The 25,194-nt window shown below is 36.6% G+C and overlaps 1 protein-coding gene across 3 annotated transcripts in view; it reads left to right on the top strand.

Moving 5' to 3' along the window:
• The window catches only part of ATP13A3 (ATPase 13A3), a 37,981-nt gene that overhangs the window by 3,996 nt on the left and 8,791 nt on the right, over positions 1 to 25,194 (top strand). For all 3 annotated transcript variants that reach the window (XM_051781310.1, XM_051781311.1, XM_051781309.1), the window contains exons 5-30: positions 2,094 to 2,174; positions 3,932 to 4,001; positions 4,853 to 4,987; positions 5,794 to 5,866; positions 6,604 to 6,735; positions 7,713 to 7,892; positions 10,705 to 10,862; positions 11,517 to 11,705; positions 12,604 to 12,665; positions 13,270 to 13,420; positions 13,510 to 13,626; positions 14,635 to 14,652; positions 14,747 to 14,900; positions 14,986 to 15,106; positions 16,335 to 16,459; positions 17,329 to 17,507; positions 17,969 to 18,091; positions 18,174 to 18,253; positions 18,916 to 18,958; positions 19,051 to 19,160; positions 20,017 to 20,113; positions 20,801 to 20,873; positions 21,689 to 21,866; positions 22,531 to 22,718; positions 23,157 to 23,245; positions 23,419 to 23,499. In XM_051781310.1, coding sequence (XP_051637270.1) covers positions 2,094 to 2,174; positions 3,932 to 4,001; positions 4,853 to 4,987; positions 5,794 to 5,866; positions 6,604 to 6,735; positions 7,713 to 7,892; positions 10,705 to 10,862; positions 11,517 to 11,705; positions 12,604 to 12,665; positions 13,270 to 13,420; positions 13,510 to 13,626; positions 14,635 to 14,652; positions 14,747 to 14,900; positions 14,986 to 15,106; positions 16,335 to 16,459; positions 17,329 to 17,507; positions 17,969 to 18,091; positions 18,174 to 18,253; positions 18,916 to 18,958; positions 19,051 to 19,160; positions 20,017 to 20,113; positions 20,801 to 20,873; positions 21,689 to 21,866; positions 22,531 to 22,718; positions 23,157 to 23,245; positions 23,419 to 23,499 — 3,007 coding nt within the window. The remainder of the gene's footprint in view (positions 1 to 2,093; positions 2,175 to 3,931; positions 4,002 to 4,852; positions 4,988 to 5,793; positions 5,867 to 6,603; positions 6,736 to 7,712; positions 7,893 to 10,704; positions 10,863 to 11,516; positions 11,706 to 12,603; positions 12,666 to 13,269; positions 13,421 to 13,509; positions 13,627 to 14,634; positions 14,653 to 14,746; positions 14,901 to 14,985; positions 15,107 to 16,334; positions 16,460 to 17,328; positions 17,508 to 17,968; positions 18,092 to 18,173; positions 18,254 to 18,915; positions 18,959 to 19,050; positions 19,161 to 20,016; positions 20,114 to 20,800; positions 20,874 to 21,688; positions 21,867 to 22,530; positions 22,719 to 23,156; positions 23,246 to 23,418; positions 23,500 to 25,194) is intronic.

Genomic DNA, 25,194 nt, shown 5'->3' with positions numbered 1-25,194 from the left:
TCCTCTAGGAGGGTGGAAATGTCTCAGTTCATGTGTAAATAGTTAAAAGCTTTGTATGCATTTTTTATGTTAAACTTCCCATGAATTACAGTGGTGCAGGTAGTGACACTTGTCATTTTGCATTACAAAGTCCTGTTTTCATGCCTATAGTGTTCCTAAATTAAACTGTTCAAAGGGAACATTTCCCACAGATGAGATTAAGAAACTTTACTTGTATCTTAAGAACAGGTATTGGAAAAAAATCATATGACTCCATGTATATAGAAAAAAATGTTGTTCCTTAGCATTAAAGCACTGACTTGAAACTTGGCATTTGTTGGCTGTTTGACTGTGCCTTTTGATGTTCTTGTGATAACTCAGTCAATTTATAAGCCCCGGAAAAAAATCTCAGATATGCCTGTGAAGTTATGTGAGCATTTATTCAATCACATTCTTGCTGATAAGCCAAACTTTCATTTGTTTGATGTATTAGCCATGGCTGAGCCTGACCACTTGTTTAGTCAGGTACAGTAGCTGAGCTGGACATCGTTATTTAGCTATTGAATAATAAAGAGGAGAAAGAGCTGGATCTGAGACACTCTGGATATTGTTAGAGCACTAAATCACTTTTTCACAAGGTCAGATAAAAGTGCCAGTTTCCTACAACTTTTCTCTAAAGTGAATGGTCATTTAGTGAAGCACTGGATACCACATGCAAAATAATAGCTGAGCTTATGAATGATAAATAATCTGAAAAGAAGTCTTAAAAATTTGTCCTTTGCCAAGATACATTTTCTTATTCTGCTCTTCAGTTCATGTGTATAAACCAAAAGTTGGTATTACCTAATAACATGGTAGAGAATCAAGTTAATACTCGAGAAGAGAGAGTGTATGAGACAAAGGCCTTTAAAGTAAAATCTGTAAAGCAGGCAACACACTTGTACTTGTGATCTAAGCACAGTCCTGCATCATGGAGAGGATTCACCCTCTGCAACTGCTTATACAAGTACCCAGGGACAGAACAGTTTGATTACATAATGAAAGATGTAGCACAACACAGAAGGGAGGCACATTAAGATTTCTTGGGCAACTAATTCAGTTATGAGAGCTTGAGTTTCATATAATTGTTTTTATATTACCATCATATTAAGATCACTGTTTTAAACACAGGAAATGCAAGTGTAATTGTTCTTAAGCTAAATCAGACTTGGTCACAAAGCCAAAGAGGATGCAACTCTGACCTTGGATGTCTGTTTTGTTTTAGCTAGTGTCAACTGAGTCTCTGAGTGGGTTGATGAGTGCTTTATGTAATAAACTGTGTGCACACAGGGATTTTTTTTTTTTAATGCCCTGGGAATTCAGTCTGTACCAGTACTGTAAAAAGCAGAGAACGTCCTGCTAGAAGGTAATATTTTCCTGTGCATCCAAAGTATGTCCATGAGAAAATGGCTGGATATTGGGCATGATACTGTCTGATTTACTGAGTTTGGTAGTTAAAATGATCCCATAAGTGCAAACATAATGATGTTTCAGATGTGCTTGCTTATCTGCAGATCTTCTAAAGTATAGCATTCGCTTTCACAGCATGTAGAAAAGTCCTGTGAAGATGAGTCTTCTGGTGTTAAGAAAGAACTGAAAATGTAGACTGTACTTTTCCTGGTCATAGACAGCATTTTGATAGCAAGGTGCTGCAAAGTAGCTGTGGTACAGATTTATTTAATAAATTGACTAATAATTATTTCTAAAATACTTCCATTACTGCTTAGAATCAAATGAAGATAATTTAAAGAAATATTAATTCATATTGATTGCTCACTTTTTAGAGGCCTTTGAGTACTAGTTATGCAAGTATTTTACTTCATTTTTTTAAGTGTGTCTCATTTTTGCTTGAAATAGGTATGACTATCCTGCAGAGTAAGACATGCCAACAAAAAATCTGCGGTTAATGTTTCATTGGTAATTGCAGTTCTGACAAAACCAGCTTAAAACATAGACTTGGTTGTTTTATAATTCAGTGCACCTCTTGGCAAAGACCTAACTCTTTTGAGTTACTGAAGACTTACTTATAAATATCAGGTTTCTTAAATAACTCATTGACTTTTTCCTTTACTCAGAGGTCTAGATGAGTCTACATTCTGCTCTGCAATTCACAATGAACACAGCACAGGACTGACAAAGGAAATGCATGATTACAGGTAATATTACAGTATTTGAGCTAAGAATTGTTTTTGTTCCATTACCTGTGCTCAGAGTACTAACAAAACTAGAAGGCAATAGAGTGAGCAGTGTTTGCAGACGGGCTGCTACACTTCCTTCAAAGAAGGCTGTTATATGTATGAAATCCTTGTTTTTCTTACCTGTAGATTAAGTAGGAACTAGACTCTGATATTACATTGACTTACTTTTCTCAAGCAACACTGACCATGGGAATTGGATTGATTAATGCAATTCAGAATATATTTCTGAAATTTTATTTAGTGCTTAACATTTTGAAATAGGATGATGGTACAAAAAGATTAGCTAACATTCTGTTTTCAACCACTTTGACAGGTGTACAGTGAAATTTGGCAGTTGATATAAAACAATGTAGTTATTTTTTCCACATAACTCACCTTTAAGCAGCATAAATGTTACCACAACATACTGTCATTGTTGAAGGGCGTGTATGGGTTCAGGGGCAAACAGACTGATGCCCAGTGGAAAAGTCCATCAGGAGTTGTTTAGCTGGAAAGGTTCTTGCTTGCCTCAAGCTGCAGATTGTTGACAGCTTGAAGGGAAAGCTGAACAAGATCACTCTGCTGCTGCTTGGTTTCTTCTAGTGGTCATTGTGAAATAGGGGATAGTGTACTAGATGGCTAATAAGGATTATTGGATGCCAGGAAGTAGCAAACCTGGCCTAAACTGCAACTAATTTCTGATTATTAGGAAGAGCAGGCTGAAGCTTCCCAGGTCTTAGGACTTTGAAGTGTGTCCCATAGCTTACATGGCTCTGTCTCTGGTTGGTTGGAGCTAATTGCATTTTCCACTTTTTCTTTAAATTATGATTGTCAAGAAATAACTTGGGGGGAAAAGAATTACTCTTTTAATATGCTGCTTTAGACTAATGGTGTAAATATGCCTGTCAAGTAATGCAGATGAAGTGCATAGGTAGAGAAGAACCTAGTCTAGAAGAAAGGTCTTAAAATGTAATTTAATGGCATGTAGTTCAGGGATTTCTTAGTTTTTAATTGTGAACAGCAAGCTGGACTATATGTTGTGATATTTATTGTTAGTATTCTAATTCATTGATACAGTACCAAAACTAGAATAGTTTCTGTTGCATTACTGGCTCATTTTTTTGAAAATGAGACCTTCTTAGAGGTTAAAATATGAAAGCATCTGCTTGCTCATCATTTCATTTTCTGGCAGTTTGTGTCTTTTACTACAGTAAAAGCCTTTCCCCTAAGATCATATTTTAAGGGCTTTTTCACATCACTGAGATTTAACCATCTTGGATCCCATCAGAGCTTAGTTTCTTGCTCCTCCTTTCATGATTTGCCTTTCTTCATTCTAAGAATAAAAGTAAGATACAGGACCTTGAAAACTGTGTCTAACTGTAGGGTAAGAGATAACACTCGTTTGAGCTTAGTTTAATGAGAATCACACACTGGCTTTCAGAATGACATATTTAATAACATTGGACCTATACACAGCTTACAGGACAGTCTTGTTATAAAAGAACCTAGAATTAAGTTACAGCTTAAATTGAAGTATAAAATAATTATCTTTGTATTGGAACATCTCACTGTGTGAATGTTTTCGGATAAACACCTTTTGAAACAATGATGCATTAAAGGTGCCACAGATTTAGCAATATGTTATACTTTCCCATATTAGTGGAATTACTTTCACATCAGTAAGACTCCTAATAAAAATCTCACCTTTTTTTTTCTATTTTTCTTTTTTAATACAGAAAAGCATTCTATGGAATAAATGAAATTGCTGTGAAAGTGCCTTCCATTTTTAAGCTTCTGGTTAAGGAGGTAAGATCTTTTCTTTAACAAATTAAAGAAAAAAAACTTTATCATTGAAAAGTTACTGTAAGTGCAGTGACTATTGACTATTGGAAACCTTTCCCCGGAGCCCAGCACTGTAGAGCAAAATTATATGGATGATTTTTATTGAACTCTTCATCTCTCCTTTGAGCTAAGGCTCTAAGAGGCCTTAACTGTAAACTCTTCAGAGTTCACAACCTGATGCCTTAGCAAGGGCATTAGAAAACGTGTCAGAATTCTTGGAAAGGGTCAGCACCTTATTTAATTTTTTTAGTTAATTTAAGACATTAAATGACAGTGTTCTCCATGAGGAGCCCAGGTATCATATATTACAACATATGTAGTGTTGTTTATACTTCTGTTGGATTGGTTCCCTTGTCTTTGTATTGGGTGGATTTGAATAACTGGCTTGTTACCTATGTACTGTAATAATGCACAATAGAATTTTGAACAAAGAAACTCTCCAACCTGAAATAACAGAGTAAGAACTTGAGGTATCAGTGCATTTATTAATAAGAAATAGAAAATAACATCTCAATTCATTTAAGAATTATCACTGAAAGTGCATCAGATGTTCCTGTCATTTTGCTTTGAAGTGTAGGGGAAAATGCATACAGTCTTCAAAATCTGCATTTGTGTATTATTTTGGTGAGAACTGTACTTTCAAGAGGTCAAGGAAGTAGTGGAAAAGTGGGATCAGCTTGGCAGAACAGACAAAAATTATGTATAAAGAATTGAAATGTTTGTCTGCTTCGTGGAGGATGATAATTCTGACTTTCTTCTGATGGAGAACCCATGTGACCTTTTGGTGTAACTTCAGTGTTCTGTCACTCTTCTAGGTTCTCAACCCTTTTTACATTTTCCAGTTGTTCAGTGTGATATTGTGGATCACTGATGAGTATCACTACTATGCATTAGCAATTGTGATCATGTCTGTAATATCCATTGTTAGCTCACTCTACACCATTAGAAAGGTAAGTTCAAAGAAGAAAGATGCATCTTTTTTGATTTTTACTTGATTGCCTTATTTTACTGTGAAATTGCTTACAAATCTTAAAGCATTTTTCAGAGTTATACAGGTAGAATATTGTTACATGTTTTCCCTTTTTGAGCTGGAAGAATTTGGATTTACAGTTTTCTTTGAGACTGTTGCTAATTTTCCATGGTGATGAATCAGTAGGTTGGCCTCAGGTAACAGAAACACCACCCTACTTAAATAAAACCTGGACACAAGTTTATGTACTAAATTGTATTGACAGAGGATTCTGTCTTGCATTGTTTGCTTCTGTTTGAAAAAGCCCAACAGAGCTGAGCACTGGTGTAATGTGTGGATGTGTTAAATTGGTCATTCAGTTTTCTTTGTAGACTTAGCTGTAGCTGATGAAAGTCAAACTGGTAATCATCCTTAAACTGCAATCTCTGAATTCAGGCCAGAGGGGAGAAAAAAACCCTCTTACCTTCATTCAAGTTCATACAACTACTGCAGCTTTCTCTTTTGTATGTGAATGACCAAATGTTTTTATAACATTTTGCATGACAGCATATATTTGTTTCCAGAGTGCTGTTTGAAGTAGGAGCCTGTACAGGTTGAAACACTCAAATTTTATTTGCCCATAAGTTTTCTAAATTATGTTCAAGAGAATGTTTTGAGTAACATTTTGTTGTTAAAGAATGTTATTACAGAATCTCATCGCTTCTACTTGTAGAGTTAGATTGTATATTTAGAAGAAGAAGAAGACAAGCTATGCTTTTCAATAACAATCTTTTCTTCCCTTTGCAGCAATATGTTATGTTACATGACATGGTAGCAGCTCACAGCATTGTAAGGGTTTCTGTCTGCAGAGGAAACCAAGGTAAATTTCATGGGTGGTTTGGAAGGTTGAATTTAAGTTGTTCATGAAGTGTGAGTGTAAAGTGAGCGTGCTTCTGTTCTTTCTTTGACCAGACTGAAATGCATGAGTTTCTTAGCAAAATTGCATGGGAAAAGGAGAAGTTGCAGAGTGGAATGTAGATAGCATAATCTGTTTGGGATTAGCCTTCTGGATGGCATTTTTAGTGAGCATCAGGTTTGTTCTAGGTTAGGTGCTTGTCCTCTTCCTGTTTCTCGTTCTCTACCATTCCACTTACGTAACAACTTTCATTGTAGTTTCTTTCTTGACTTAAAGATGTGCATGCATTGGGTCTCCATTACAGTTTATTACCCAGCAAGGGCTGCACATTGGTTTCTGGACTTCTGCTCATTTGGACACCACAGCAGTCAAAGTTGGTTGGTTTGTGGTGTGTGATGTTGTTTTGTAAGACATACATTTGTGTTGGACTCATGTCTTTTTACTGAAGTGACACTAGTTAATTGTTAATATCTTTTGTACAAGCTTGATTCCTTTCATTTGTTATGATGAACTATAGTCATGTGTTTGTGATGGAATTGGGCTTATCAATGGCTTTTTCTGTATATTTTTAAAATCATTTCATGCCATTAATGAAATGTAGTCTTAATTGTCACCACCTGGATCTTGACTGTGAGGATCTTTATCAGATTTTGTAGATAGTGGCTATTTTCAAGTAAACTTGTTTGTATTTTAATACTCAGAAATAGAAGAAATCCTTTCCACCGACCTAGTGCCTGGAGATACCATGTTGATTCCATCTAATGGGACAATTATGCCCTGTGATGCAGTACTTCTCAGTGGTACTTGCATTGTAAATGAAAGTATGCTAACAGGTAAAGTAAACTTGCATGGCTAAATGTGTTAGTTTATACTTGTGTTCTTGCTTTACTTGCAGTATTTACTAGCAGAAATGGATATGTTTATTTTGCTTGAAATGTATCTGTTCTTACAATTTACACTTACTCCTAAATACGTATATACTTGTGTTCTGCTTATCTGCAACAGCAGCCTGGTGCTGTTTGGCAGTCCAAATATGGTTTCTTATTGAAAAGATTTCTTTCTGGTAGTTTGCCTTCCTGCGTTTTCACTTGATGTTCTCGGTGCAGTTTGAATTCTATAGCATTGCTTCTTCAGAAAATTTTTGCCCAAACTTTTTAGCTTCTTCCAAGAATGAAGGTAGTGAATAGAATTGTATTTAAAACCACAAATCATTATCTCAAGTTGTGCCTGCATACGCTGAAACCAGGGACCTGATGTGTTTGAAGAACACATTAGTGAGTAGGATGGACTTTGTATTATTCCTGGGATAATCTGCCCAAACTGACAGCCTTTAGAGGACTGTAGTTCAGAGATTGTGTTTTATCATGTTCAATTTTTTTGAATATACTTGAGCCTCTTGCTGCTGCTAGCAACTGATAAAAATGGATTGCAGCCCTAGCCTGAGTGCACTTGGTCACCAAAGGAGCCGAGAGTAATTTTCTTCAGCTTCTAATTTTTCTGAGTAAAGATGGGGTGATGCTTTTCAGCAAGATAAGGAAGCTTGTCCTGTTTCTTTAAATGAACTGTATTTTACACCTATGTGATTTGAAGTAAGAGGCACAAAAACTGTATTGATAAATAAGGAATAGAGTTAAATAAATAGCATTTGGGTAAGAAATCTGGTGAGGTGAGGCTAAGAGGTGCTGGAAGGAAGATTGCTCCCATAATCTGCCTCTGTGCTGGTGAAGTGAGATTATATTGTGTTACTTGTAGTTGTGAAGGATAAAATGTCCTTCTTTGATCTTGCTTAGAGACTCTTCTTCCATTTAAGGTGAAAGTGTTCCTGTCACAAAGATTAATTTGCCGAATCCTTCAGAATATCCGAAAGCAATGGGAGATGAACTCTACAGTCCTGAAGTGCACAAACGGCACACTCTGTTCTGTGGAACCAATGTCATTCAAACCCGGTTCTACACTGGAGAGTTGGTCAAGGCTCTGGTAGTGAGAACAGGTATTGATTGCTAAGTTTGTCACTTGTTAATGTGCTACTCCCTTTTGTAGGTGTATGTCAACTGGCTGATACTGCTAAGCTTGGATAAAGGAGTATGCCCCAACTAACTTGATAAATGTCTTAAAACAGTGATGGAACTAGATGGTCTGGAGAGTATCAATGGCAAGCAAGAAAGGAAATCAGTCTTCAGCATCAATTTAAAATGTATTTGAATGCATTTTCAGGTCTCTTGGAAAAGGTTTGACATACCATCAGATTGGGGGGCTAGTGGGGAACAGCTGATTTTAGTGGAGTCTTAGACAGTGCCAAATGTTCTTCTTTACCCACAGTTTTGTCAAAGCACATGGCATATGCGTAGAAATATTAGTTTCATCTCTCTGTCTACAGAAATGCTTATTCATACTAATATGTAAGGGATTTGGGGTTAAATAATACAGATGTTTTATTAAAAACAATTGCACAGGCTAACATAGTTGTGGGATTCTGCTTTACAAAGATCATCTTAAGAAAATTAGTACAAAATGAATGAACACAAGCTACAGTCCAAGATACAATAGAATTGGATAGAAGAAAATGTTGACTAGACTGCTACTTAAAGCAAGTTTTCCACCAAATTACTTCATCCTAATTAACCTCTTCTTTCTCTGGTGTCTTCTCTTGACCTTCTGTTAGTCTATTTTAGCAGTAAATATTCTGATTTTTTTTTTTTACACTGAACTCATTGATATATTTCTAAGGGCTTTTATTAGTCTTTTTTTTCAAAGAAATATTTCTCTTCCCTTGAACACATCTGACCTTTAATAATGTCCATCTCAACTTGTTTTGTTTCTTAAATGAGAAATTTCATGAGCGGAGCCTGAGGTGCACGTACAGCTGGGTGATCCCCAACAGCAACAGAAATGAACTGAGCTGCTGGAGGTGTATTCCTTCTGCTCTGCAGGAAGGATAACACTTTTTTTTGAAGTTTGATAACATGGTCTGTAACCCTTACAAAGAGAATTGTAGCTGCTTCCAACATGCTGAGTCCTACTCCCCTGACATCGGAAGTCATGTTTTTAGTCCGCTTTTTGCCTGTGACAGTGAGTTGGCTCCTGTTGTAAACAGGATGAATTGAGCTCTGTGGACTTTGTTCAGGTTTTACATATGGACAAGTATGCTTTTCCTGCTATGACTATATATAGAGAGAGGAGCAAAGTGATATAAAATCCTTTGTTCTTCTGTCTGGTTTGCAGGGACAGCTTTTAGGCAAATAGGGAATTTCCCTCTCCACAGAGCTGGATAGATGTCACAGCACTTGTAGCTTCTTGTTCTTAAGATGTTTGATAGTAAGAACAAAAGTAACCCTCGCATAGTGACATACAAGTAAAGATCTTTTTATCTGAGGGAGGGCGATGGCTCAAATTGAAGATAATAGAAAATGTAGTCCTTAAAAGAATTCTGGGAGAGCAGAACTCCATCTGCTTGTGTGCAAAGGCATGTAGTCCTAATCTTGTCATAAACCAGGATATATGATGGATCTGCTGGGACTGTACTCACAGTACTCTTCAAGTTAAGCCTTTAACATGACATGTTTGATGTTACAGCTGAAATACACATAAAATACTGATGAGCTAAATGTATTCATTTTTTTCGTTCTGAAACTCAGTTCATGAATATGTTAGTATGTATGTCATTGTGGCTTAAATTGTAAATAATTTAAAATTGGTTATTTTGTTTTAGAGAACAGAATTGTTCACTGTATGTCCAATGTATTCTCAAGGACACCACATTTTTCTTTTCTTTTACTGTTTTACCCTGATGTGTTGTAGCCTATGTGGCTACAGACCCTTCTGCAAAACCATTAAAAAAATCAAAAGTTCTTATTTTTTTGTTGAGTACTATTAAATTACAAAGCATTTATGACTAAGTACATACAGACATGCTGAACTTCTCTGAACAGGCCCATGGTTTGTGTTCTGCAGTAGCAAAATCAAAGCCTGGAGGCTTCATGCCTTGTTCCTCTTGCAATGAGCTGATCCACTTTAAGACTGATGCAGTAGATGCTTTGTTCTGGTAGAATCTTGTATACCATATCGGGGTGGAGGGCTCAGCCTTTGCTGTGGTGGCTTGCAGACTGCTGTGGTGGCTTGCCGGAAGACCTGACATTGATGCTGAGGTTGTAGTCTAAGCATATAGAAAATGTTTCGGGCATACAAAATTGGGCCCTGGCGTTGGCTTCTTCACAGGTTGAGGCGAAGGTTCAAGGAAGATCTTGGAGTATCTATTGGTTGTTTGACTGTAAGACTCTTAGAAGGGTAGTCACCTAGTTTAGGTGTCAGAATGTGATCAAGAGGTGGATTTCTCCAAAAGATGACTCTCTGCACTGCAGTTTGTTTCTGAATCTTTCGTTCTGACTGTCAAGGAAATTACAGTGACTTTCCATTTACGTATGTGATGTTGGACTCCAAGAATAACTTCATTTTCTTTTTGCAAGAACTGGCTTAATTAGACAATAAATATACCAACTGTGAGGGACAAAATGCAGTACAACAAACTCTGCCATGCCAAACCCTGTGAGGGTTTACTGCTGCTGCAGAAAAAGGGTTTGTTTGCATCAGCTCATGTCCTTGCCATAGGAGAAAAGCACTTAGTATGATGTGCACGTACATTTTTGAAGCACCTTAATTACAGTATTGCAAAACATCTGTTACTGGATATTGAGAAACAGTCATAATGAAATTAGTAGCTTAAGGGTTTTATTGAGGTTTTTAGTATATTTGAATAGCTTTGCTGTTGTTTATACTTTTAGTAACTAACTGCTTTTTATTTCTAGGCTTTAGTACTGCTAAAGGACAGCTTGTTCGTTCCATACTTTATCCAAAGCCAACTGATTTTAAGCTCTACAGAGATGCCTATTTATTTCTTCTGTCTCTGGTGGTGGTGGCAGGCATTGGATTTCTTTACACAGTTGTCAATAGCATCTTAAATGAGGTATGTTTTAATTTCTGGTCCAGAACTGCCTTATTTTAGAAAAGGGTTGACTACGACTTACAACACACTTCAGATGCTGAGAAACAATTTGATTAAGTGAAAATTTCTTTGCTTTATTTTGTATCAATAGAATGAGAAAAACAGGGTTACTGAGAACAAAATGCATCACAGAAGCAGAATTTGTATATATTACAGAGAAACTTGAGTTTACCTCAATTTCTGTGGACCCAGCTATAGATTTTTATCTTTGTTATAAGTAAGGTTGCCATCTGACTGATATCTAGTTGGAAGAAATAGGATACAGCACATCTAAAGCATGCTGTGAGCAAAAAAATCCTTATCAAGAAATTGGTAACTGATAACTGTACATTTTTTGGTTTATTGGGTTTTCGTTCCCCTTTCAAAGTTCGTCATTATTCAGTTACTATTTTAAAGTAATATATTTTCAGAGGGAAAAGTGGAAATGTGAAGTTATGGGTTGTGGATAATTTAGGACCGGATTAGTGTGGTTGCTGATGGTGGGTGAAGATTGTGTGAAATGTCTGGGCAATCCAGAACACGCTGTACTGGGCTTTGCTCTTGGTAACACTTCAGTGGCATAGTGAATCATTTAAGCAGTGAGATCTTGTTCATTACCTCTGAGCTTTGTTGCAGGTTCCAGCCCATACCATCATCATTGAGTCTCTTGACATTATCACTATCACGGTGCCTCCAGCACTCCCTGCTGCCATGACTGCTGGCATCGTTTATGCACAAAGAAGGCTGAAGAAAATTGGCATCTTCTGCATCAGCCCACAAAGGATAAATATTTGTGGCCAGCTGAATCTTGTGTGTTTTGATAAGGTTAGGTAAACTTTGGAACTTTGCCATGTCTTACAAATGGGAATTTGTATAGACAAAAAAGGAAAATTACTTTTCGTATAAGTTAGGTCATTTTTTATCTCTTAGCTTCCAGGTATTCAGTATTTGCCCTCTAGTAACTCTCTTAATTTATTCTTCTCTAAAAAGTTGTTATAATAGGGATGCTTTCTTATCTCAAGACTCCCAACTCCCAGCTTACTACTGGCACCCCAGAAATGTGGGAGTTGAGGTTTATTAAGAGCTTTATTTAGTACACAAGCTTCTGAAAAATTGAAGTGTGAAGTCAGACTTGTTTCTTGTTTTCATTCATTTCAATGAAAAGCCAAGACAGCATACTTTGTTATTATTCCTTAATAAAAACATGAGTGAAAGACAGTAATGTCTCTAGCCAGAATTCTTTGCTTTTGGTTATTTCCTAAATAAAATTTATTTTCCTCCTTAGATTTTATCTCAAATAATAAGTACCCACACTAAATTTATTATTTCCCTTGTAAATATATTCCAGTTACTGGTTTAGCTATGTAAGAAAGTACTGCTAAGGGTCAGTACCTATTTTCCTTTATTCCTGGTCTCTGAATATTGAGATATTGAGCTATCATCTTTGGATTTTAGGGATCTGTTTCATTGTCCTGTCTCTAGCAAGGGGCATGATTGCCTTGAATTTTTTTTGAAGTTATTTAGTGGATTTGGAACTTAGTTACCAGCAAAAAGCAAGGGAGATACACTATCTTTTGTCCTGAAGGCTTGATTTGTAAGTGGATTTGAAAGAAAATATGTTGTTCAGGTGTAATTTGGCTAATAGCTGTTAATTTTTGCTTTACCTGAGGATAATTTGTTTCTGAAGGCTTTTTCTTACCATGCCCCTTGGTCTGTTTTGCAGACTGGCACACTCACTGAGGATGGCTTGGATCTTTGGGGAATCCAACGGGTGGAAAATGCTCGGTAAGGGTGAGCTCAGAGCTGATGGCAAATGTGATACTCAGTTGTGCTGTAATGGCTTCAGCAGAATAGAATAGAATAGAAAATTAAGTGTGATCTGATATGTGCTTGTGTTTCTGTAATGAGCTGTAGGAATGCCACTGAAACTATGGCTTAGGTGTAATTCAAGTTGTAACTCCCTTAGGAAGCTGAGGAGGAATTTTCTTTGTTAAAGTCTGAGACCTCATTAGGTTCGTACAGCAAAACTGTTGCAGTTCAACTGTTGCATGTTTCCTTAATCCTGTCCTTCTAAGTGATGACTTTTTGGTCTGCTGAAATGAATGAGCTTAGCTAATTGAGTTAATGACAAAGTGATAAGAGGCCTTTTTATGGGGCATCAAACTAGATAGTGAATGAGTATTTGAAGTGGAGTGTTTGAAGGAGGAAGAAGTTGTGATGGTTTCTGAAGATTCCAGCCCAGAGTCTTAATTTGTTTTCTGTGATGTGTGAAAACATGAGTGAAGAGACTTATGCAGTCAATTTTCTTCTGTTAATATAAACAAACCTTTTGAATTGGCTCATAATAAATAATTATAGTGCTAAGTATATTATTACTTCATTGTTTCAGTTTCCTTTTGCCGGAAGAGAGGGCTTGCAGTGAGAGCTTGCAGAAGTCCGAGTTTGTTGCTTGCATGGCAACTTGTCATTCCCTTACAAAAATTGAAGGGGTACTTTCTGGGGATCCACTTGATTTGAAGATGTTTGAAGCAATAGGATGGGTAAGTGCCATTTTTTTCCTGAAAATCACATTACGAGAAAGTAAAAGTTAATGAATGTATAAATTAGTTGATTTTTTTTTTAAATACAGATTTTAGAAGAAGCAACTGAAGAGGAAACAGCCCTTCATAATCGAATCATGCCAACAGTGGTTCGACCTTCAAAACAACTTTCCCCGGAATCCAAACAAGCAACAGATCAAGAAATGGTATAAAAATTCAAAACAATTGGTCTGAGTTAAAGTTAAGCAAATACATTTTGCTGTATGTTGTGGTTCTGGCTGATAAAATTGAAATGGGATCAGAACTGATAGATAGAAGAAACATGTTTAAACTGTTGTTGAAGGTAGGGGTTCAGTATAGGCCAGTTTCAAGGTGAGCAAACTGAGTGTCAGCATTACTGGCTTACAAACTGGTTATAAAGTATAGTAATGCTTTTTGAGCTTATGCCTTTTAATATTAGTATTGTTACCAAATTCTTACTGTGCTAGTGAAGTGCCTTAGGTTTGCTCGCCTTGCAGTTTCAGTTAAAACAATGGTTTGTTAATGTCACTGCATGGCATGGAATTCTTGCCACTGTTGTACCTTAGAGATCTGTTAAGTTCTGAGTTAAAAACAAGACGTACTTGGCAGATTTAAAAGTTTGTTCTACCCATATTTTTAGTGTTTTTTAATACTTCAGGAAGGGAAATTCAAGCATATGACTGATTGTATATCCAGATTACCACAGAGCAGGGTAGTGGGAGGGTATAACAAGTCAGTTCATCTGTGTGAGTTGTAACATGTAGTATTTTGTTCAGAACTCAGTGTACATGCACAGCAGTAATTACTGTGTAATAGTTGACATGTGAATGTTCTTGAAACTTATTACATGAAATTTTGGAGATATACTCAATAGCTGTGGTCTCATTCTGAAACACTGTAGTACTTCAGTCATTTACATAGGCTAAACAGATGCAGGTTGGACTGTGAGAGGTCTTGCAAATTCTAGTCAAGAAATCAAGGCCTAAAGTTCTACTATGTCTCACTTAAAGAGTACTAAACAGATGCAGTATATTTATATTCAACTTTTATGATATCCATTGAAAATACAGTGGGACAATATCAAGAATTGATATTGTGCAGGTTCATTTACTGATTTATGTTGAAATAGTTTGTAGCTGAAGAAATACTTTAAAATTAATATTTACAGTGAATGTGTTTTTTCTTTTTTTCAGGAATTGTTTGAGCTTTCGGTAAGTGTGCTTTTTCAATTAAGCTATTAACCTGCCTGTTTTTGTTAGAATGTATGTGGATGTAACTCTTTTCCTTCCTTCCTGTGTGACACAGACTGGTTATGAGATTGGAATCGTGCGCCAATTCCCGTTTTCCTCAGTTTTGCAGCGTATGTGTGTAATAGCAAGAGTTCTAGGGGAGAAGAGGATGGATGCTTACATGAAAGGTGCCCCAGAAGTGATTGCCAGCTTGTGTAAGCAGGAAACAGGTAAAGGAACAAACCATTTTTATTTCTTGTGTAGCTCAGCTGTAATACGAATATTTTAATAACTCTAAACTTGACCTTTTTAAAGTTCCTGTTGACTTTGAGCATGTCCTGGAAGAATACACTAAGCAAGGCTTCCGAGTTATCGCTCTTGCTCACAGAAAATTGGAGTCTAAGCTTACATGGCACAAAGTCCAGACTATTAATAGGTAAGAATGACTTCACTTTTTTAATAAGTAACAGGCTTTAAAAACTGCATGCTTTGGATTAATATGTTATGTGTATTTTTGTTTAAATCAATTACTACTCTTCTTTAGCTTTCTTCTATCTTGACATATATAGTTCTGCGCAGCCTTTAATTGTGCCCTGGACAATAAACAGAAATTTAGGATAAAGAAGTGTTTTCTGCAGGGAAGTGAATTCAGAGGCACACCTTTAAAGCTGGAAACAAACTGTAATGTTATTTTTGTGGTGTTTTATTTACAGTATCATGGCAGAAAATCTCGTCTGATTCCTTTGTTTCTTGCACAGACTTATATCATCTGTGTCTATTAAAGATAAGGACATGTAGTGGAAACCCTCCTGTACATGTTTGATGCAGTTTCTTCATCTCCTAAAGTCAGCATGTCTATTTTGTCATTGCAGGACTTGTCAGAAAGGTTTGGAAGGTAGAAAGGTTTCTTCCTTCGAAGAGTAGTATTTCCTGTTGATTGTTTTTCAGCTAGTCTTAGTTTTATGGACAGTGCCATCTTTCCCACAGTGTTTGAAAGTGTAGCATAGCTATGAAAATGCCAGCTTTGACTGTGTTCTTTTGTATCAGCTTTGTGTACAAAGATGAAGAGTTTGCAAAGCACACACACACAAAGCAGAGAAAGGTGTTTTCCAATTTCAAGTGTGAAAATCTACAGTAGCAGTAGAATACCCAAGACCTGTAAATACACTGACTTTTTCATGTAAACCAAGGTTAATTAGTTTCTTTACTTAATTAGCTAGTGTCTATTAGTCTTACTAGCTTTGATAACATAATTTGGTAGCTTTTATGTTAAGGCTCAGCTAATTCAGAAAATAGAGATGTGAACTCTAAACATATCTTAAAATTTGGCTGCCAGCGCAGTTAGCTTCAGAGGATGTTTTCTAGCAATGGCCTTTTCGAGACTGTAATTTCCTTTAAAAAGAGTTCATGTGGAAGAAACTAAAGATTGTGCTTGAGATGAAACAACATTTTCTCATACTGGTTTTCAACTAAAACAAGGGGAATAAGTATAAATGATTGTGATGATACATCTCAGGTCACTTTTTATAAAGCAAATTATTCACTTCATGGTTAAAAATACACATTTCCCTCTTCTTTCCCTTTTTCAGAAAATCAGGCTTTTAAAGCTACATCTAATAATTGTAACTCTTCTAATGTTTTCTTCCTTGTCTCCTTTTCATCAGAGATGCTATTGAAAGCAACATGGATTTTATGGGGTTAATTATAATGCAAAACAAGTTAAAGCAAGAAACCCCTGCTGTACTTGAAGATTTGCATAAAGCCAACATTCGCACTGTCATGGTTACAGGTTAGCATGTAAACATTCATACTCAGAAGATAAAAAACCATCCCTTTTTGATCTTCTTTTAATTATAGTGTATGAGGTCAAATAGTGTCAGTAGGCTGGGATTACACTGTGTTTGTAGCAAGGGGAAAGTTTAGAAACTTGTTCAAATTGCTTTGGTAAGTCAGAGATCAGAAACCAGAAGAGGCTTTAGTTCTGCTTCGTAACTTCCTCTCCCTAGCTCCATACACAAGCTGCTTTATACTGAATTGAAGGGTGAAAACCTTTAAAGGTCTTTCAAATGAGACTAAGGGAAAGTCCTGGTCTAATTTTATGACTGATCCTCCTTTGAGCAGGAGGTTGAACTAGATGTCCTGGCAGTCCTTACCATTTTGATTTATATTATGAAAAGTCACTTTGTATTGGATTTTTTGGGGGAGAAAGAGTTATGTCCCTGTAGGTGTGCAAAGTGTCTGTGCTCAGTGTTCCACACAATACAGGTGTTTGCTTTTTAAATCACAAGTATTGCAGCTTTGGAATGTTGTGCTAGGCTAGCAATACAACTCTGTGTTTGCATGTTCTGTGACTTTAAAAAGCAGTATTTTAAATGACCACATGTTTTCTGCCCGATTTTCCCCATATACTGAGATTTGATTAGTAAGAGATCTTTATGGCTCAAAGCAGCACACAGAGTTTATAGAGGAGTGGTTTACTGAGCTAGGCTTTGAATGTTGTCTGTAGGCTTGGTTTGTCCTCAGGTTGCCCTCTGGTACATTAGGCAGTCCTGCTCCTAGTTCTAAACCGTCTTTGTTAGCTTTTCTCTTACGTGGAATATCACTGTATGATATTGATTATTTTCTAACTGAAACCCTCTAAATGCAATTGTTTAACAGGGGATAACATGTTAACTGCTATCTCTGTGGCCAGAGACTGTGGAATGATTCTACCTCAGGATAAGGTCATTATTGCTGAAGCACTACCTCCAAAGGATGGGCAGGCTGCCAGGATCAACTGGCATTATGCAGATACCCTCGCAAAATGCACTAGTTCATCACCAGCCATAAACTCAGAGGTAACATGACCCTTATTATGCCCTTAGAGTGTAAGCAGTTAGTTTTACTGTTGAGTTGCTTTTTATGTTATTCCGTTAAATGGTAAATCTGCTGTTAAGGTCAAATCAGAATAGATGTACTAGTTAACTTTCAGATCTTCAAATATCAAAGAGCAGTAAAGCAACAGAGGGAGTAGTTTTTCAACTGTGACATTTTGGACATTTTAGTTGTGCAGAAGACAGGTTTTTTTCCCAACATTTCAATCTGTTAAGACTGCTCTAGCTGCTTGTAGTTGAAACATTAAACCACATTTTCTTATTGCTAAGTAAATGTTTTCATTGTATGACATTTTCTTTCAAGTAGCATTCATAGAAACCTCCTCTTGTGTGGGATCTCTAGGAATACTCCTGAGTTGTAGTTTGAAATGACAAGGTATCTGTGTAAATACATTACAGCTGGAGTATTAAACTACTTTTGATAGGATATTCCAGTTAAATTGGTCCATGAAAGCCTTGAGGATCTCCAGATGACAAAATACCATTTTGCAATGAATGGGAAGTCATTTGCAGTGATTTTGGAGCATTTTCAGGACCTGGTACCCAAGGTGAGCATTTTACTTGAGTGTGGGCGCTTTTGATGGTGAGCAGACTTTGCCCTGTGAGATTAAGAAATCTTCTGTCTTCCAGCTTGTGTTACACGGCACTGTGTTTGCCCGCATGGCGCCTGATCAGAAAACTCAGCTGGTGGAAGCTTTACAAAATGTAGAGTAAGTATTTGCTTAAGCATAGAAAGTGGGAGGGTTGACAGTGTTTGGTGTGATAGGAGACAAAAGTTGTGCATGCTGCTAGCTGTTCTGCCAGAAGAAAAAGGTTGGGCTAATAGGACTAACAGAACTTCCTTGTGTTGGTAAATCAGCCTGTTAGCTGAGCAGGAATGAGAGTAGTACCATCTGCTGGCTAGTTGGGAAAGTTTCACGCTGTTCATTAAGTTTTAAATGAGGAATATGTTCATAAACTGACTAATATTTTGTAAATGCAGTTGCTTGGTTTAATAAACCCATCAAATGTCTCCTGTGTATTACAGAAGTATTATCGGGATGACTTCCATTCACATTGGTCAGTATGTGACTGTGTTGGTGTTGGGCCTTGCAGTTCTGAAGTGCCCTTGCCTAGAGCAAAGATGCTTTAGACCACCTCGGGATGATAGAGGGCTAATTAAACCATTATTGGTTTGACTGGCCTGCCATAGTCATGTTACTTTTCTGTCTACTTCCTTTTATTTATAATGGCAACAGTAGTTGTTTTCAGCATTAATGATCGCCCATTGTTATGCAAACCTTGAATAACTCACAATAATATAGAAGTATTTAATGAAATAAGCTAAAGGTACCATGGTTAGGAAATGCTGATGTCTGTTTGGTTTTTACAGTTACTATGTGGGCATGTGTGGAGATGGAGCAAATGACTGTGGCGTAAGTATATTTTCATTTTCCATACAATTCAGTTAAACTGTACAGCTGAAAGCAAGTTTTATAATGGTCTCTATTTCAATGTTAACTGGCAGGCGCTGAAGAGGGCACATGGTGGTATATCTCTGTCTGAACTTGAGGCTTCTGTGGCATCACCATTCACTTCCAGGACACCCAGTATTTCCTGCGTGCCAAAGCTGATCAGGTAATGCCTCTTACTGTGAACTTAAATGTGTCTGTGTAACTCATTTTGCGTGCCCTAGATCAGTATATGTTTGATGCTGTAGGAGGCCAGTTTGAATTAAAGAACAAGCCACACATTTTTAGTGGTTCTGTTTCTTTACTGAAAGTACTCTGAGCAAAGGCTTGCCATAGTGTGATTTAATATTTTGTTATAAGCTCCTTTGTCCATGTAAAGTTAATATTTCAGAGCATGAGTGAGCTTCTACACATTAGTCTTTAATTTTATGTCTTAGTGACTACACTAGTTTCCATAAAGGCTGTGTGTAATTGCAGCAGTAAAATTCTTCAGATAATTGCTCAGCACTATACAAAGTAGAATACTAATTTTCTAAATAGAGTTTGACCAATTTTTGACTTTAGAATTGGAAGTTAGGTAATGATTTCAGATAAAGGTCAGCCAAAGAAAAACCTAGAAGTCTGTGTGGAACTAATGAAGTAATGCATTATCAGAAACATTTCTGAAATCAGCAGCTCTGTGGCTGACTGCATGTTCATTCAGTCCATGTAGTAAACTAATGCTTCATAAATGCTTTTGCAAACAAACCTTTTTAAAACCTTAATTTTAAAACCTCTGTTGGAAAACCACATGAAGTCCAAAGAAGACTGAGGTAAGGTGGTGACTCAGTTCAGAAGATGTGCTCACAACTTTGATGTTGATGGGAGTGTACTTACTGTTCTGACTCCAATTTCTCTGTATTTCTGCAACCTAATGTCCCTCAAAGGGTTTGCTGGTGTGTTTAATTGCAGCTAACATTTTGCTGGACTTAACTGCTTGCACAGAAAGCTTTGTAGTTACATGATTGCATCTGTTTTGACAGGGAAGGCCGTGCTGCTTTAATAACTTCCTTCTGTGTGTTTAAATTCATGGCATTATACAGCATTATCCAGTACATCAGTGTTACTCTGCTATATTCTGTAAGTATTCTCTAAGTGCTTAAGCAGTGTCAGCATAATTCAGAGATTTGAAATTGATAGATACTTCATATAAATTGTTGCAGGTCTCCTTGAGTGCAACACATGCATTCTGAGACTATATTTGGACTAAAAGTATTGTTAGTATTTTGAGGTTTTTTTTATTAACTGTACAAAGTATATTGTAGTATATATTTAGGAAAGAAATTGCAAGTATTGAATTAGGAAGGGAGAAAAGTGAAATGGAGTATTTCCTGTTAATGTGATTGGATTCAGAATATAGCATGTAGTAGAAGTCCTGAATTTTAATTGTATTCTGGGTAAATTAAAGGTACAGGGTACTAAGGGACCTTTGAGGTGGAAATTTTGACAGCTACATGACTACATAGTAGTGTTGTGATGTTTAGAGAACTGCAAGCCTAAGTTATCATTTCTTTGTAAGATTCACTAATATGATTACAAACAAATTGCAATTACAAATAACTTGTGCATCTTGAAAAGGAAATTGGTTCATACCTTGATAGTTCAGGAATTGTTCTGTGAATTTTCTGCAGGTAAAGGAAGCCAGTTAGACAGGAGACTGTCTTGTTTATAGAGTGAAATTTAAAGAATTAAGTCTGTAAGAGTGTCACTGTAAATTTTTCTGGGTGTGAAGCAGTTACCAGTATTTCACTTGTGATTTCTCTCTAGATCCTGAGCAATTTGGGAGACTTCCAGTTTCTCTTCATTGATTTAGCAATCATTTTGGTGGTTGTCTTCACTAGTAAGTATTGTGCTGAATTACCATTGCTGGCTTCTGTGAACCAGTTTTTGCTTGGTCAGATTTTTTTCAATATCTAATTACATGTTTGAGTGAGCACTGTGACATACAGTGAAGATGTTATGACTACTACAGTATATGCATTAAAAAGCCCAAAACACCACTGTATACTGAGCTAGATTAATCTGAAATTTGTGAAATGTCCTCATACAAGAAGTAGGTTGTGGGCATGACCTTAGAGAAGTAATTCTTCACAGTACAAGAAGTCATTAATCTTTCCTGATATGATGAAGCTGTTTTTGGAATCAAGCCAGGAGATGTTCCAATATCATCTTTCTCAAAAGTTTAGATTTCTTGCATTTTTAGTTGAACTTCTGTCCACAAAATGTTAAAGTATTACCTAGTGAAACATTTGATTCCATGTATCAACCTTGCACTCAGTTCACTGGCTAACAGTAGAATTCCATTTTCAAGTTTAATAGAAATCTATTCTTTGAAGCAGTGGCAGTCCAAAAGTGAGAAGATGAGTTGTAAGTCCTTGTGCTAGACAAAGGGAATTTGGCCAGACACTACTAATTCCTTAAGTCTCATGGCTGCTATTGTCCCCTGCTATGTTCTGCTACTGGAGAACCAGCCTGTAGAAGGCACTGTGGTATTATTCTAGGGCTGCATAATCTTTTCAAGGTGGTTTTGCGTTTCCAGTTCTGGACTAATTTTTGAAGTGATGTCATGAGCAAACCATTCTAATTCCACAGAATATGAACAGGGTAACTCTTGAAAACCATAATGATGTCATTTGTTTTTCATTCTCTTTACAGTGAGTCTGAACCCTGCTTGGACAGAGCTTGTTGCCCGAAGGCCTCCATCAGGTCTTATCTCAGGTCCACTTCTGTGTTCCGTTTTGTCTCAGATCATCATCTGCCTTGCTTTCCAAACCATTGGGTTCTTTTGGGTCAAACAGCAGTCCTGGTATGAACCTTGGACAGAGGACTCTGAGTAAGTGTTTCAGTGGCTCTGAAGGATACAGTAGTGATTGGAAAGCTATAAGCAATAGTTGCTCTCCCTCGCCCCACTTTGGGGACTTTGTAAATAAAGCTTCTCTGTGGCAGCTTGTTAGTCTGCTGATTTTTTTGTGAAAAGCATACTGATAACATGGGAGTTGCCCAGTGGCTGAAAAGCAAAATTATGTCAGAGCCATACAGCAGGGTCTAAAGACTCCTCAACTTTGAGACTGTTGAGACAGAAATTTGAAATTAATGGTTCAGATCTATTTTAACTCTTTTATATTATAAAGCTTTGTTTTCTTGTTAGAGTTACCATAAATCAAGTTTATGTTTTTGAAAATGAAGAGGTATTTTAATGTTTTTTTTAAGATAGCAATATTTTCTTACCTGTCTTTAAAGATTATCTACGGTAATAGTTCTAAACAGTTAATGTAGTAAATGTACAAGCTGGCAGCATGAAAGAATTCGAAGCTCTGAATTTACAAAAATTGCTGCCTCCCTGCCACAGTTTTGAGTCTCACTACCTGTAATATGTTCTCAGGGATAAGCTTTTTTTTGCCACTGTTGCAATTTGTTCTGTCATTTTACCTTTGTAAGTAAGTAGGCCTTTTTGCATCTTTTCCATAACTCAGTATTTAACTTTTTTTATATTGTAGTGCATGTAATGTACTGGACATCATGAACAACAGCTCTGCACGCCATGGGAATGAGACTCTTCATGATGAACATTACATTAAAAATTACGAAAACACAACTTTGTTTTTTATATCCAGCTTTCAGTACCTCATAGTGGCAATTGTCTTTTCTAAAGGAAAACCCTTCAGACAACCATGCTACAAAAATTGTAAGTCCTTTCTTAGTATATACAGTTCCAAATAAAACTTTCAAGTGACTGTGCTCTTGTTTACAATTCTGTTTTGACACTTCATTAGCAGTAGTGTTGCTAAGAGAATATAATGCAGTTATCCTCTGATAATCAGAGCTAGAAATAGGGAAATATTAAACTGTAGGGAGGAATTTGTGTTAATACTTGCTTTCTTTGTAGTAATATATGTGTATATACGTTTCAACTCCACAAGTGAGCCAGTGAGAGAGTGAGACCTTCTGTCTCTTTATGGCTATCGAAATGACTAGTATATTGCCAAAATTTGCCTGGAAGGGGTTTAGAGGGAGAAAAGAGGTTATTTCCAGGAAGTAATGAACCCATGATACATGGAAAAACTGCCTAAAACTCTTGATTATGGGATGGTCCAATTAAAATATTTTTTCTCTTCTTTTACAGTTCTGTTTGTTATATCTGTGATAGTTCTTTATGTCTTCATATTTTTCATCATGTTGCATCCTGTAGACTCTATTGACGCATTTCTTGAGGTAAGAGTCTGCTTCCTAGGATAACTGGCTGCTTTTGGGACAAGCGTGACTCCTTTAGAGCTGTAACTTCACGTCACTGGGTGGGGAAGGGAGAATTTATAACTCTGAGCCTGTTGTGAATGAGTGTTTACTTGGCATGTGATTTACTAACCTCTGGCAACTTCTTTTCTCAGCTCGTGTGTGTGCCAAATGAGTGGCGCCTAAAAATTCTCAGCATCGTTATCATCAATGCAATTGTATCTGTGCTGGTGGAGGTAAGAAATTCAAGTGGAGGAAATGCTTCTCTGCTAAGTGTACATGTATATCTTTTGTTTAGAAGATCTCTCTTCACAGTATGCCAGTGTAAGTGGCTGCTGTGTGTATATATCTAAAAATGGCCTTGTAGGCTAGATTTAAGGTGTCAAGGTTTTCTGTGTTAAAAGCATAATTTTAAAACCTTTTTTTGTTAATTAGAAAAAAGGGGGAGAGGAGTTGAAATACTTAAGAGTTCAACTATTTCATAGAAAAATATTAATTTCATAGAAAATTATTTATTTATTTCATTTATTTGCTGTGTTACTTCAGAATAATAACATACTAAAGGATTACATAAAATCCTTAGGGCAACCCACCTTCATTCATTTAGATCATACACATAGCTTATTATTCAGAATAATGCATATCTGTGTAACTTGTTCATCTGATATGATCAAAATTCAGAAGTAGAGATATTCATGCAGATCTCCTTTTTCCATCCCCAAGCTTGTCCAAAGCCAGTCACTCTGGATGTTAACCTCTTCTGCTGTAATTCAGTAGTGTGCAGAAACATGCCCTACCCTTCATCCAGGACCCCATTGTTGTTTCCAAGAATCAAAGTTTGACAGATAAATGTTCCAAGAGAAGTCTAGATTCCCAGTCAGTCATTTATTCCTGTGTTTAGTTCTTCTCCCTGTTACACTGATGTGTCATTTCCAACCTGAATACGTTTGGGTTTTGGTTGCAATCATTAGTCACTTTCTTCCCTGCAAGATGACAAAGGCTTCCAACAATATCTAGTGCTTGCACACTACAATTACCTGTTTTTATTGTATAATATTTTCTGCAGCTTCTAGTCAGTGCTTCCATTACTGTGTGAGGGATTGCTGTCAAGGTAACCAGCATAATGTTTGCTTGAATCATATAATTTTGGCCTTTGAAGAGTACTACAGCATTAATATTCTTTCCAATTGACACTTTTTCCCCCTTTTATTTGTTAAGTTAAATCAAACAAAGGTTTTTTTGGATAATTGAATCAAAATTATCATAGCTTTGTGTTTAAAATGTTGTTCCAAATATAATTTGCAATATATGCTATTATGTTGCTGCCTATTGGAACATATTTCTCAGTGTTTTCATGTGACAGGTGACACCTTGTCTTTTCCAAAACATGGCAGTAGTTATTAATTTTCTTGACCTTTTTCTTGTTAACAAGTTTATCCACTCCTGCAGCCCCTGTCCCTTTCTTACATTGTCCTATAGCTACTCTAACCCTGCTTGTGATGTTTTCCTTTATGCCTTTTCATTCTTTCATTTTTCTTTATTAGTAAACTCTCAGTAGTTTTCTTTTTTTTGGTCCTCCTTCTTATTTGTGAAAAGTTAAATTTTATGTATATTGCTGTCTTTGCCACTAAAACAAAAGTTATTCTGAAGCTGCAGAAGCATGGCTTTTTTATCTTCTAGTAAATTTAGAACAAGCCTCCTAGATAGAAATATCTTTTCCTATTCAATTTCAGTTTTCAGTGCAGTGATGAATATTACTGAGAGAAGTAAACTTACCTTCTGTTGAAAAATTCGTTTGTTCTGTAGATGATCTTTCTAACTTTTATAGAACTTGGTGTTGTTTCTGTTCTGGAAGTGTAAGGGCTCCAGTAGAAAGTCTGTACAGTTTGTCAATCCATGTATCAGCATGTGCCTCTTGAGGACAAATCACT

The sequence above is a fragment of the Manacus candei genome, unplaced genomic scaffold, assembly GCF_025592945.1.
Source record: "Manacus candei isolate 608988 ecotype Guabito, Panama unplaced genomic scaffold, ASM2559294v1 h1tg000015l, whole genome shotgun sequence".
Classification (NCBI taxonomy): domain Eukaryota; kingdom Metazoa; phylum Chordata; class Aves; order Passeriformes; family Pipridae; genus Manacus; species Manacus candei.
The sequence above is the reverse complement of the archived record's forward strand: the minus strand, read 5'-3'. Positions and strand labels throughout refer to the sequence as shown.